Source organism: Halichoerus grypus, chromosome 2, assembly GCF_964656455.1.
Source record: "Halichoerus grypus chromosome 2, mHalGry1.hap1.1, whole genome shotgun sequence".
In the NCBI taxonomy this organism is placed as follows: Eukaryota; Metazoa; Chordata; class Mammalia; order Carnivora; family Phocidae; genus Halichoerus; species Halichoerus grypus.
The window spans coordinates 33,742,813-33,756,319 of NC_135713.1; the positions used below are offsets into that span (position 1 = coordinate 33,742,813).

A 13,507-nucleotide genomic window follows, 5' to 3' on the forward strand; every position below is an offset into this window, starting at 1 on the left:
TTGACATGTGTCTTGAGAAATAAAGAGCTCAGGCCAAAAGCTAAGGCAGTACAAATGATTTTTAAGTGGTAAAATATATTTTTAAATGAAACCTATTTCCTAAAGATCCTCCCTGAGGGTGCACCGTGCCTGAGAAGGGATTAAATGGGATTTGTCTATCATTGGATCCTGTGCCACACAGAGAAAACCCAGCTTTTCCTCTAAGCAAACCAGTGCCTGTCCTTGCCCCCCAATGAAAAGGTTGTCTGAAAGCCTTGCGCAGAAGTTTTGTAATTTAAACTCAGACAAAGAGAACAAAGGCCAGACGGTTTTCTTTGATATACTCTTCCCAGTGGGTTGCAAGTCAAGAGAATGAATTACTAAGTAAGTTCTGTTTTCTTTAATCTTATTTAATGCATTGCTATTCAGCAACAGTAAGCTAATAATTAAAGACTGGTCTGCCTCCTCCAGAAGCTTTGATCTACAGTGATGTGACTCCATGTTTTTGGCTGGTTGGGTTTCTAAGCTCTCATTTATGTCCATAAAAATTGGTCAAAATCAAAAGGGCAAAAGGTAAAGCCCCCAACAAATGCATCTGAGAAAAGGGTGATTTCACCTGCAGTTAGGTATGTCATTATTTCCATCATTTGCATATTTTCAGCATGATGTAACTTGATGTTTTGGAACATTCCTAGAAAGTAATCTGAAAATAAGCTATTTATAGCAACCCCACAACCTATAACCAGGATTTCTATTTCCAAACATCTAAGAAAAGTCTTTAGGGGAAAAAATTATGTAAAATAAAAACAGTATTCATTATACACTTACCCAAATGGTATTTATCTTTCCATTAGATTTTTTTTCTTCTATTTTTTTATTCTATTGGAATATCTGAGAATCTGGAGTTTTCCCTTATTCATTACTATTTTTGAAATTTCTGAAATTTGTTGGCAATTCAAGTACAATAAGAACCACATGTCTTACTTTACTGGGGATACAATAGTGCAACTCTAGAAATCCTAATAATTAGATGTTAGATTTCCTGAGTTGATTACCTAATTTTCTTTTTTTCTCTATTGTTCATGTCTTCTAGATTTTTTTTTAACAAATCTTCAATCGAATTATTTAATTTCACTTTCGAAAAGAGCTCTTTTTGGTTCTCTGAGGGTTTGTGTTTGTTTCTTTTAGCATTTTGTCCTGTTTTTTATAGATGCAATATCTTTTCTTTGGTCTTCTGCTTCCTGCATTGCTCTGTTTCATGTTCCTTTTGGTTTTTGTTGTTTTGATTGAGGATGGTTTCTTTCTTTCATTTTGGAGCCTTTCCTCGGGTGTCTGGTGCTTCTCGACTGGACATTCATTCAAAGCAGAAGGCACTAAAATCTGATTGGAAGCCCCCTGCCTGCAAGTGAACCGGGGCACCAGGTGGTCAGGCAGCTTTTGTGTTGAAGATTCTGCAAATACTGGTTTCAGGAGATCTTTCCTCTTGAGCTATTTAGTTTATCCAAAAGAGGAATCCAGGGCACCTGGCTGGTGACTCTTGATCTCAGAGTCATGAGTTTGAGCCCCACGTTGGGGATAGAGTTTACTTAATAAAAAAAAAGAAAGAGAGAGGAAGGAAGGAAGGAAGGAAGGAAGGAAGGAAGGAAGGAAGGAAGGAAGGAAAAGAAAAAGAAAGAAAGAAAAAGAAAGAAAGAGAAAGAAAAGAAAGAAAAGAGGAATTCCCTACCTGGAAGATTCTCCACGTGTTTCTCTCCATTCTGGAAACTCAGAGTGCGGGGGTACGGAGAGAAGGGGATGGGGACCCCACAACTCGGAGTCTGACTGAACCCTCTGTCCTGGGCCTTGCACTCCTGAGCTGGGCTGTGGGTGGGAGGAGAAAGTAACAAGCTGGCTTTAAAAAAGGGCTGGGGATCTTAACTGCTCCACATTTCAAACAATTCCCGTTGTGTTTTGGTCTGCTTCATTCCTCCAAACGTGGAGGCACTTGGTCTCTCAGAGTTTGAAGTCTTTCGGGTGTTCAGAAAGGTGAGTCTCGGTGGCATGCCAACGAGATAGACGTTGCAGTTTTTGTCACTGTCTTTGCCAAGTTACTCACTGCTCCTCAATTTGCTTTCCAACCCCATAGAAACATGTTGACATCTCACATCGGCTGCTCTCCTGTCTCTTATTCTCTTTGTCCTTGTGAGTTTATGCCCTTTTTCCTCCTATTCCTATTGTGGTTTTTGGAAGGAAGTAGAAATAAATGAAAGTATAAAATTTTCTGTATTTAATCAGAATTCCTAATTATGTTTTGACTTTAAAAAGCAATCCATTAGATATTAGAGAATTAGGTGTAGTAATTTCTCTGCATAACCAAAATAAAGCAAACTTATTGTGTAAGATGACAACACATTACATATTTTTAATTGTTTTCTTTTTTAAGTGTAAATACATGCACATGGGAAAAATGTAAATCAGGTAAAAGAGTAAATAGTGAGAAGTACACCTTTCTCTCACTTTGGACCCCAGCCCAGTCCTTTTCCTCAGATGCAGGTCCTTAGGGGTGCCTTCCTCTCTCTCTCTCCTGACATCACATTTATATATACTCTACTGATCTCTTCACAGTACTTGTTGGATATTGTAACTCATTCTTTTCCGCAAGTGCGTAGTAATCCATTATATACAGATGGTCGTTTATTTAACCAGTTCCCTACTGATGGTCACATACACAATTTCTAGTTTTTGCTGCAAAACAATGCAGTAGTGTATATCAATCTAGCAATCCTTATATTAGAAATAGGTATATTTTTGTGCAGCGTGCGTAAGTTAACTCTAGAAGTGGTATTACTGAGGCAAAGGGTACGTACACTTGCGCTTTCCTAGTTACAGCCAAATCGCCCTCCAAGCACTTGTACCACTTTATACTCTCAGTAGCAATGAATGAGAGTCCCTGTTTCCCCAAAGCCTCTCTCGCCGGTGCATTATCAAAAACGTTTTTGTAGGGGTGCCCGGGAAGGCTCAGTCGGTTAAGCGTCTGCCTTCAGCTCAGGTCATGATCCCAGGGCCTGGGATCGAGCCCCCACATTGGGCTCCTTGCTCAGTGGGGAGCCTGCTTCTCCCTCTGCTGCTCTCCCTGCTTGTGCTCTCTCTCTCTCTCTCTGTGTCAAATAAATAAATAAAACCTTAAAAAAAAAGTTTTCATAGTTTCCAAATTTATTGGTAAAAAATCTAATTTCAGTGTAGTTTTATGTGCATTTCTTTGGTTGTAAGTGAGGCTGAGCATCTTTGTCTATATTATAGACCCATTTGTATTTTCTCTGAATTGTCTGCTTATGTTCTTTATCATTTTTTGGGGGGAGATATTGGTATTTTTCTAATCAATTTGTAAAAATCATTTATCTAAAAATCAGACCTTTGTCTATCATATATGTTGGCAAGCTTTTCCAGTTTGTCATTTAATTTGCTTTAAAATTTGGGGCACCTGGGTGGCTCAGTCGGTTAAGTGTCCAACTCTTGATCTCAGCTCAGGTCTTGATCTCAGGGCCGTGAGTTCAAGCCCCACACTGGGCTCCACGCTGGGCATGGAGCCTACTTAAAAAATAATAATAATAATTTGCCTTATTTGTTTATGCTACCTTTTGGCAAACAAAGTTATCATTTTATGTAGTCAAATCTAGTGTTTTCTTTTATGGCCTTCTCTGAGATCATAAAAAAATTTTTTTTAATTTTTTCTAGTATTTTATGGTTTCATTTGTTTTACATTTACTCAGGTGACCTATTTGGAATTTGTTTTGGAGTAGGATGAGTTAGGGGTTCAAAATTTTTCTAGTTGGCTTGCTACATGTTTCAACAAGTTGCAATTCATCCTCAATACAAACCCACCCCAACATTTTCAAAATTGCAAAAATGTCTTTTATCTGATCTTAACAGAAGATTAACTATCTCCTTAGCCATTAAGGCAAGACAGTTGGTTTCAAGGCCATTGTGTAAGAAATTTAATTTGCAGGTAGAGGGTATGCAATGCAAGATAAAGCCTGACACTTGACAATCGTGCCTGACCCTCTGTGTCAAATTAGGAGGAGAGAGGGGAGGAATTCCTGGGGGCGCCTGAAGTTAATCGGGTAGCAAGTCTAAATCCCAGCTGTAAATCCCCGGCTTGAATGGAGTTCAAGAAACAGAGCCCAAATCAGGAGCACCTGGGACCCAGGAAAGCAGAAAAGTCCTGGCCAAGCATGGGGAGTCAGAGCAGGCTCCAGGTGGCATGGGCGAGGCGCGGGTCTTGGGGAGAGCTGATCCTTTGGAAGGAGCAGAAATGGGGGAGACTTTGCATTTCTAAGCAGCCCAGTAACAACTCCCAGTGCTGCGATGGTGGAATTCTGACTAAGCTTTCACCTCCACAAGGTGGGCCAGGAATCCTAACAGCCAGTAGAAGGTACCTCTGGCCTTGGAAATATGGACTGAAATAAGCTTTCTGAGATAATTCAAGTAAATGTTGGGACAGTGTGATTAGTTTATAAATAAAAATATTTACCTCTACTAAATCATACCCAAATGTAATGGCCGATAAATTGGTAAATTAATTCATTCCTTCTTCATCGAACATTTATCAGCTAAGTGTGCTGAGCTCTGGGAGAGAGAAGAAGGTGCAGGTCCGTGCCCTCCGGGTGCTTATCCAGTTGGGGTACAAGTAGGTGAGCTGCAGAGACAGCATAGTGGTGAGGTGTCTCAGAGAGAGGCCCAGGAAGGACACAGAGCCAAGAAGTTCTTCATAGAGCCTGCTGGAACATGAGATGCTCAATCACTGCTTCCTGTCTAAAATCCTTGCCCTTTTTATATAGGTAAAGCTGCAGAATTATAATGTTATAATTAATGTTACTCCACTTCTCATCTGTGTGGTAACTGCCAGGGATCTGAGGAAATGTAGGGCCACTTGATCTTCATAGATTCTTAATCTGAGGATGGGTTTCAAAGGGTCTGCTAACCCCTTAAAATTGGATGCAAATTATGTGTGCATGCTTTTTATTTCTAGGGGATTGGGTCATAGATTCCATGAGAATCTCAAAGGAGCATGTGACCCCAGAAAACTTAAGAACCAGTGACTAGATTTTCCTCAACTTAATTAAGGATCTTTTATCTTAAGAACATCTTTTAAAACATCCTAATCAGACTCTAACCTAGAGATGTGTGTGGTTACTAATACCTGGTCCCTTTTAAACCTTTATCCCTTACCCTTCTTCCAGCTTCCTGTCTCCCTGTCCCAAAAGAGGAACAGAGCTGGGTGGCAGTTTACTCTTTCCTGTCCTTATCTTATTTGGCAACCCCATATTTAACCACAATAATAATATAAGCAACTCTGTACTTAATTGTAATAATGTGATATCATCAAACAGAATTCAGAATTCACATTTCCAAGGTAATCTCTCATGTTCACTCGGGTTTTGGTTCAGAACGCTCAAGTCCAAAAAATCAAGTTCAACACACCTTCTTTATGTAGAACATTGTGCTCCATGCTGAGGGAGGGAGGAGGGGAGCAAAACATACAGATGAATTAAACCCAGTGCCCACTTTCATGGATATAAGGCATTTTGGAAAATGTACAAAGGGCAGTGGGAATTCAGAAAGTGATTATTTTTTACTGGAGGGTGCAGTAGAAAAAGTCATGAAGATGTTCCTGCTGGACAGTATTTCTTCACTGAGGATGCCATAGGCTTTAGCCCTCCAGCAACACTACCCTTGGTTTCTGCACCTTCAGAATGACCTCTCAAGCCTGGAGGCTAACACCTGATCAGAAATACCCAGAAAATAAGCCTAGGAGAAAAATTAGCCTTTGTTATCAAATAGCACATAGAGAGTGGGAGCAACCAATATAGGAAAAATTGTACAAGAACATACAGTGTAACAGGAAATATAACACGTTGTTATTTGAATCAATGTAAGAATTTTTGAAAACTGATATTAATAGGAAATCTTTATCATCATTAGTGCCATATTATTATTTTAAAAGTCTGGCTTTAAAGCAATTCAAGGCAACATGCATATTTTCCTAAATATCAAGAAACAGAAAAATAGTTTTGCTAAAAATATTTACAGGCTGTGAGGGCTTTTCTAAAATGTAGATTGAGGAGTGTGTGTGTGGGGGGGGTATACATTTTCTTCTTAGTAAATCATATATAATCAAGCATTTACTACTGAGAATCATAACTGAAATTTGTGTAGTTTTTTTTTTTAGATCGATGCTTACAAGGCAGTTTCATTTCATTATAAATCCTGTACAGTACATTAGCGTAGGCTAATAAAATTTCTTATTCTCTGTTCTTAGGATGAATCAGCACCTGCCCAATTTTTGAGACAGCTCATGGCTTAGAGGAAGGCTCATCTAAATAAAGGCCGGCTAAAGTGACATTGCAGGGACTTAATCCTTCTCTGGTAGCCCGTGTGACCAGAAGGCTGATTTGCAAGTTTCTTCTTTCCTGGGGTCCAGATCATTGGGTCCCCGGGGCCTGTGACTCGCCAGCAGGAGAAGTGCAAAATGAAGGAGGTGGGAGCCGAAGGCCAGCAGCAAGGACCTGGGGGCCTCCCTGGGGCTCTCACACACCAGAGTGGAAGATTCTCGGGCCATCAAAGGAAATAGCAAACTGGAGCCTTTGTCCTGGGACGTGGTCACCTACCACAGAGCATCGGACCGTATGGGCAGCCAGAAGGTTCCTGGAGCCCGATCAGGGAAGTGGTTATGGTAACTGGATGTGTGCGTGCTGGGACAGTGAGAGCTGGGCAGTGCACTGTGAAGGAAGGTGCGAAATGTCTGCAGTGAGGGGGGCAGCTCTTGGCTTGGCTGGGCAAGCTCTGCACGCCTGTTCGCCTCTGCCCTCCTCTCCCTGAAGCCACGAGACTACGTGGCTCCGGCAGCCCAGCTGCCAGGGATACGGGGCTCCGGCAGGCCCTAACGCCCTGCACCCACGCCCTGGGCCCTTGGTGCTGCTCCTCACGCGGCCTTCCATCGGTGCCTCTCGGCCGAGACGGAGATGTGAGCCTGTGGTGGACGATGACTGCGGTGTACGCGAATGGAGGCGGCCTGGTGACACCCCACTATGCCAGGTGGGATCGGCGGGAGAGCGTGGAAAGCGGCGGTCCGGGGGAGCGCTGCAAGGACGAGGAGGAGGGGCAGCCCCGTCAGCTGACACCTTTTGAGAAGCTGACACAGGACATGTCCCAGGATGAGAAGGTGGTGAGAGAGATCACGTTGGGGAAACGGATTGGCTTCTACCGAATCCGAGGGGAAATTGGAAGTGGGAACTTTTCCCAAGTCAAGCTCGGGATTCACTCCCTAACCAAAGGTAGGATCTGACCTTCCAGGATCATCTCCCGTGGTATTGGGAGCTGGTCTGGGGAAGGGGTTAGGAGGCCAAGGCCAGGGCAGCAGGTGAAGCGACATCACCGAGGCCCTGAGGGTCACACACCTTCCATTGTTCCCTCAGTTGATTTTCACAGGAACACTGTGAGGTCAGTATCTTTATTTCCATTTACAGATAAGAAAAAACTGAGATCCAAAGAAGTTAAATATAGTGTCGGCAGTTCAATCTTGAAAGATTTTAACTCTAAAAACTCTCCTATTGTACCATGTGGATGAACTCACTCAACGTTGAGGGGACCCTGTCCTCTCCAGTTTAGGCCTTGGAGAACTGGAGTGGGGTGTGGCTGGTTCCCAGGCAACTCGTCTTCCAAGTCCTTATTTTTTTTTTTAAGATTTTATTTATTTATTTGACAGAGAGAGACAGCAAGAGAGGGAACACAAGCAGGAGGAGGGGCAGAGGGAGAAACAGGTTCCCCGCAGAGCAGAGAGCCCAATAGGGGGCTCGATCCCAGGACCCTGAGATCATGACCTGACCCGAAGCCAGATGCTTAACAACTGAGCCACCCAGGCACCCCCCAAGTCCTTAGTTATAACCTCTGTGTGTGTGTGTGAGAGAGAGAGACAGGATGGCACAGGAGACCTCCCAGGTCGCCCCTGTCAGTGGATAGCAGGGTTCAGGCCCCCCTCCTTACTCAAGGCTGCTACTTCTGTTATATTTGGGGAAAAGGCTTTGGATCTCAGGACCTTCTCTGCTCTGGTCTACTCTGTACTACTTCTCATTGTTGTTTGGCTCCTTGCTTCTACCAAAGACCCATGCTGGCTTGGCTCCGGACACTCTGGACCCCAGACCAGCAGCACCCACCACTCTGCCCTCAGGCTGGAACTATGCAGAGAGCCCAGCAGCCCTTTGCTGGCCCAGCCCAGTGTGGGCACTTTCCCATGTCACCTGAAACTTAGCTGAAGCCTGGAGATGATCATAAGGGAGTGTAAGGCAGGAAAAGAACACTTGCAACTTGGTATAATTTACCAACTTCCTAAAGCCCACAGACTCCCCTGTCCCTGCGAGTTCTGTACCGACATTTTCTCACCTTGGCCCCAGCCTGCTACCATAAATCCAGGGCCACTTTTTTTTTTTTTTTAAGATTTTATTTGTTTATTTGACAGAGAGATACACAGCGAGAGAGAGAACACAAGCAGGGGGAGTGGGAGAGGGAGAATCAGGCTCTCCACTGAGCAGGGAGCTGGACATGGGGCTTGATGCCAGGTCTCTGGGATCATGACCTGAGCCGAAGGCAGATGCTTTAATGACTGAGCCACCCAGGCGCCCCTGGGGCTGCTCTTTTATATTAGAGTTAACGTTTGTTTTCTTTTCTCCTCTGAGCCCCAATCCCATCCCTATATTCGGCCCCTACATAAGAAGCACCCTCACATACACACACATGTGCACACATATTCCCAAGTCACTGGAGCTCCAAGTCTCCTTCCATCTTGCTCGGAGCCCAAGTGTCTCAGTCCACACGTCCTCACGTCTCGGCTGCTCACCTGACTTGCCCTGGTAAATGCCAGTACTTCTGGGAGCCTCTGCTTCCTCACGTACAGAATGCAGCCAGGGACCGTGCTGACTTTACCCACAGAGGTAGATCTAGTGCTGTAACGCAAATCTGATTGGGACCCGTGGTCTGGAGCAAGAATGAAAGATGGAGCTAAGACACAGGGAGAGGAGGAGCATGTTCAGGAAGGGGAGAGGAGAAGGTGGGTAAAGACAAACCGGGAGAGGAGCCCAGAAAGGAGAGCGTGTCCAGTGCAGCAGAGAGGCTGCGAGGCGAAAGTCCGAGCGAACGCCGCCGAGTGGCCAACTTGGAGCTGTTTCCCGAGTGTGGGTTCAGGTGTTGGATTCCAGTGGTGAGGAGGCAGCATGCGGAAGTGCAGAGAACAGGCACTTCAGAATCGGGCAAATTTGTTTCAGGTCCTGCTTCAGTCTCTTACTGGGCACTTACTCTGTGGTCCCTAGTTGCCTCAGCCATAAAATAGAGATAATGATTCTTTTCTTAGAATTGTTGAGAAAATCAAAAATGACATCCAAAATACATGGCACAGAGTAACCATCATTGGTACAACTCTATTTTTTTACTTAAATAAACTTACTTCAAAAGGAAATGTAATATTATTTAAATAATGAAAAACCAATGTCACTTGCTATGAATAGAAGGTAATGGTAAAAAACCGGTAGAATGGAAACAAATGTAAAAGTTTTATTATTTATTTATGTATTTTCCCGGTTTTATTGAGACATAATTGACATGTAACATTGGGTAGGTTAAGATATGCATCATAGTGATTTTCTATCTGTATATATTGCAAAATGATTACTGTAATGAGGTTACTTAAAACATCTGTCACCTCACAGAGTTAGGATTTTTGTGTGTATGGTGAGAACTTTTAAGATTGACTCTTGCTAATTAGAAACTTTCAAGAAGTTGTCCAGGAAAATTGCCAAGTAACAGAAGTAAAATATACCAACAACCAATCTGAGACTTTCTCTTTGCCTTACTTAGGAGAATTAAAGAATAACTCAAACGGGGATGATGTTTTTATGCTGTGATTCAGTTTCCCTGCATGAAAATCATTCCGTGCCCCATGAGTGTTACGGCCTCCACTTTGGGAAACACTGACCTCATCTAGTCCTCCCGCCTTGCAGAATTAGCGCGGGTTCATCTTGCAGCCTCCTTTCTGCCAGTCCTTCTCCCTGTTCAGGGTCTCAGTGACAGCTGTGTCTTTAAGTAGCAGAAGGGCATGCAATAAATATTGTGGAAAGATCCTAGCTTTGGAATCAGTGAGGCCTGGGTGGAACTTCCTATTCTTTTTATCTCTTGCTGCGCGACACCGAACAAGTGACCTTATCATTCTGTGCCTCAATTTCTTCATGAATAAAATTTAAACATGCAATGTATTGATATCTACCATATGCTTAGAGCACACAGTAAATATTCATTAAATGCTATTATTAATCTGATTTCAGAAAAGTCTAGGTTCTTTGGGCCTGCTGAGTCACACATCATTGGGTTCATGGAACAGAAGCCTACGCAAATTAGCTCACGTGGAAAGGGGGGGCATCGTGGACAGGGGAATTCTGTGCACCCACAGCAGGGAAGCAGAGTGAGTGGCAAGATCATACTCTCTCCATCTCCTCTTTCTCTGGGGCCTCACGGTTTTTCATTTCTACTTCCCTTGATGAAAGTGTTCCATCTTCAGACTTCGTTCTGCAGAGTGGCTTTCTCTGTGTAGCTGTCACAAGACTCCTGGCCAGGAATGGTGGTTGCCGGTCCCATGTCTACATGGTCTCCCAGTGTTACTACCCTTCTCCTTACCGCTAGTTTTATTCTGGGCCAGCTCCCATTTTAAAGAGAGAGAATGTGATTGCTCCTCAGCCAACCAATGACAGGCTACCAAAGAGAGGCCACCGCTGAGTTCAAGGGCACGCCCACGTCAGGTCAGCGGCAGCCTCTAGGGTCACACGTCCCACAGCCGTGTCAGCAGAGCCTGAGGTCCCAACCAGTGTCTCTGGGAGGGGAGAGTAGCAGAGAGCACAGCAAATCGATGGACACGTCCGCCGTGGAGACAATAACAGGCTGAGCAGAGAAATCACAAGCCAGGAGCAAGCAAGTGTCTGAGTCTGGAGACAGGCTGTTCAGTGAGGAGGGCAGAAGAAAGAGGAGCAACACCAACGGAGATTGATGTAGTGACTTCCTGCTCGAATGGCACAGGCTTCTCAGCTGCAGTATTGCACATTAACTGAATCCTAGCTCCCTGAGTTCCAGAGAACATGGCCTTTTCCTGCTGTGCAAACTGGGTGCGTCGGTGGCCTCACCCACATGCACTCCTCACAGCCGACATGCCACAGCATAGCCCCACTGTCGAAGGTTCAGCGTCACCCTCTGGCTATGGGACATATGTGCAGAAGAGGGGAGGGAGGCCCAAAGCACAGGCGGTGGGGAAAATCAGGTCAACGAGCTCGTTTAAGCAACAGAAAATGCAAGGGCAGGTCACTGACCAACAGAGAAATGCAGCCTGTGCCTCACTTGCAGGCCCATCCCGTAAAGGCCTGGTCCTAGAGCTGCACCCCACCTCTCTTCTGTGGTTCTGCCTTTGGTGAGCCCCTAATTAGGAAGGTGCAGGAAGGTGACAAAGCAGCTGAGAAGGGCGCAGGGGGGGGGAGCCCGGATGCAAACGGATGTGAGGGCTCAGGAGAGAGAGGGGGTGCTCAGGTAGTGGGAGGTGGAGTCCCAGACTGGGAGACTTGGCTGAGAGAAGGAGGGGGGACATTTGGCCACCTTGAGCTGACTGGGATGGAAAGATAGATGCCACATGCCTCCAAAATCTTCACCTCTGAAAGGGGAACGAGAGTGAAGTGGCTTAGTGAGTGGCTTAGAAAGCCACGCTGGGCATTTCAAATAGCTGTCCCACTGCCCAGCCACATCAGATGGTGTCATGTGACATAGCTTGTATAAATATGGTCCCCATTCAAAGCCAGCTGGCCCAGAATTGTCATCAAGTTGTCTAGGAAATGTGGACAGCCTAGATGAGACAGTGGAGGGGTTCCCAGGAAAGCAGAGGATTTGGGTGCCGGGAGCAGCTCCCAGGACGGTAGTTTTTAAAGGGCCCCAGCTGTTCTGGATGGATCTCTAGAAAGAAGGCTCCAGGAGAGGCCCCTGTCGGCTGGAGTTTATTTTTATAGCTACCAGCTCAGATTCCCCTGGGCCTTGCAAGCTGATAGGGCAGCTATGAGTCCCCTTTTAAGCTGATTAGAAATTTCTCAAAAGAGATGATGCACTCAGCTTCTGAATATTTTATGTTCCATCTGTTGTCCCAAACAAAAGTAAATGAGGCTTCGGGTGCCTGTCCCTTTCTCTGTTGCTGTCCTTCCTTGCCTCTTCTTCCCTGGTCTTCCTGTCTGTCACTCTAGTCTCACATTTCTAGAACCCTTCTTTTCTCTCAATTTACTTAGTTCATTCATGCCCCCGCCACCTTCCTTTTTAAAAATACAATAAACTCTCCTGGGCCCATATTTTGTTCTGGGCCTTACAGAGATGAGTAAGATACAGTTCTAGCCTGTTAAGAACTCACAGTAGGTCACGGAGACAGGATATAATTGGCAGGTGCTGCCACAGAGTAAGGCCAAAGGGTGTGCTCCGCTGTGCCTGAGGGCAGAAGGAAAGGGTCGCTGAGCAGGACAGGCTCATAGTAGGTCTTGAGGTTTATGAAGGGCATGGAGCTATGAGCCAGGGAGGGGAGTCTTTGGAGATTTAAAATGAATTAAGCAGGGGGACACAGAGAGTGATGCAGGCAGGGACTAGATCATGGAGAGTCTTCTTGCATATTTGGGGTTTGTCATTTAGGTACTGGGGAGCCACTGAAGAGCTTTAAGCAAGCAATTTATACAAGTGATTTATGAGTTTTCAGTGAGGAAAGCAAATTGAAGTTGGGGTGTGACAAAAGTCAGAGAAGTCAGAAAAAATATTAGTCTAATGGTCCAGATGAATGATGATGTCCATCTCAACTAAAGAAGCGACAGACGAGCACCGGGATGGCTCAGTTGGTTAAGCGTCTGACTCTTGATTTTGGTTCAGGTCATGATCTTGGGGTCGTGGGATTGAGCCCTGTGTTGGGTTCCACGGGCATCTGGGAGTCTGCTTGAGATTCTCTCTCTCCCTCTGCCCCTCCCCCTGTTCTCCCTCTCTCTCTCTCTCAAATAAGTAAATCTTAAAAAAAAAAAAAAATTTGTTCACCCCACAAAAAAATGTTTTTTAAAAAGAAGTGACAGAAAGGATGGAGAAAAGGGGATGCATTTGAGAAATATTTCAGAATATTGGAAAACCCTGTGGTGAATTGCATGGGTAAGAGCAGGGAAGGAGAAAAGGTATTGAAGGTGACCCCCAGGTTTCCCGCTTTAACGACTCAGCAGTGAAGAGTGACTGTAGGAGAAGAAACGGATTTGAGAGTAAAGATTTGGAAGCACTGACTTGGAGGAACATGAAGGTCATGGAGTCCAACAGCCACCTTGGAGCCCAAAAGAAATATGAATGGGGAATAAAGCTTTGGGGCTTAACAAATCCAGGGGAGAGTGAAAATATTGGGTGTTCTGGTCACAGGCTCCTTGGTGTCACTGCAGCATTTTGATCTTTAGAATTTCCCCACATG

General features: G+C 44.8%; 1 protein-coding gene across 3 annotated transcripts in view; it reads left to right on the plus strand.

Annotated features, from left to right (window-relative positions):
• NIM1K (NIM1 serine/threonine protein kinase) overlaps window positions 1-13,507 on the plus strand; it is a 58,139-nt gene that overhangs the window by 33,709 nt on the left and 10,923 nt on the right. For all 3 annotated transcript variants that reach the window (XM_036067231.2, XM_036067234.2, XM_036067235.2), the window contains exon 2: window positions 6,278-7,292. In XM_036067231.2, coding sequence (XP_035923124.1) covers window positions 7,001-7,292 — 292 coding nt within the window. In that variant the 5' untranslated portion in view covers window positions 6,278-7,000. The remainder of the gene's footprint in view (window positions 1-6,277; window positions 7,293-13,507) is intronic.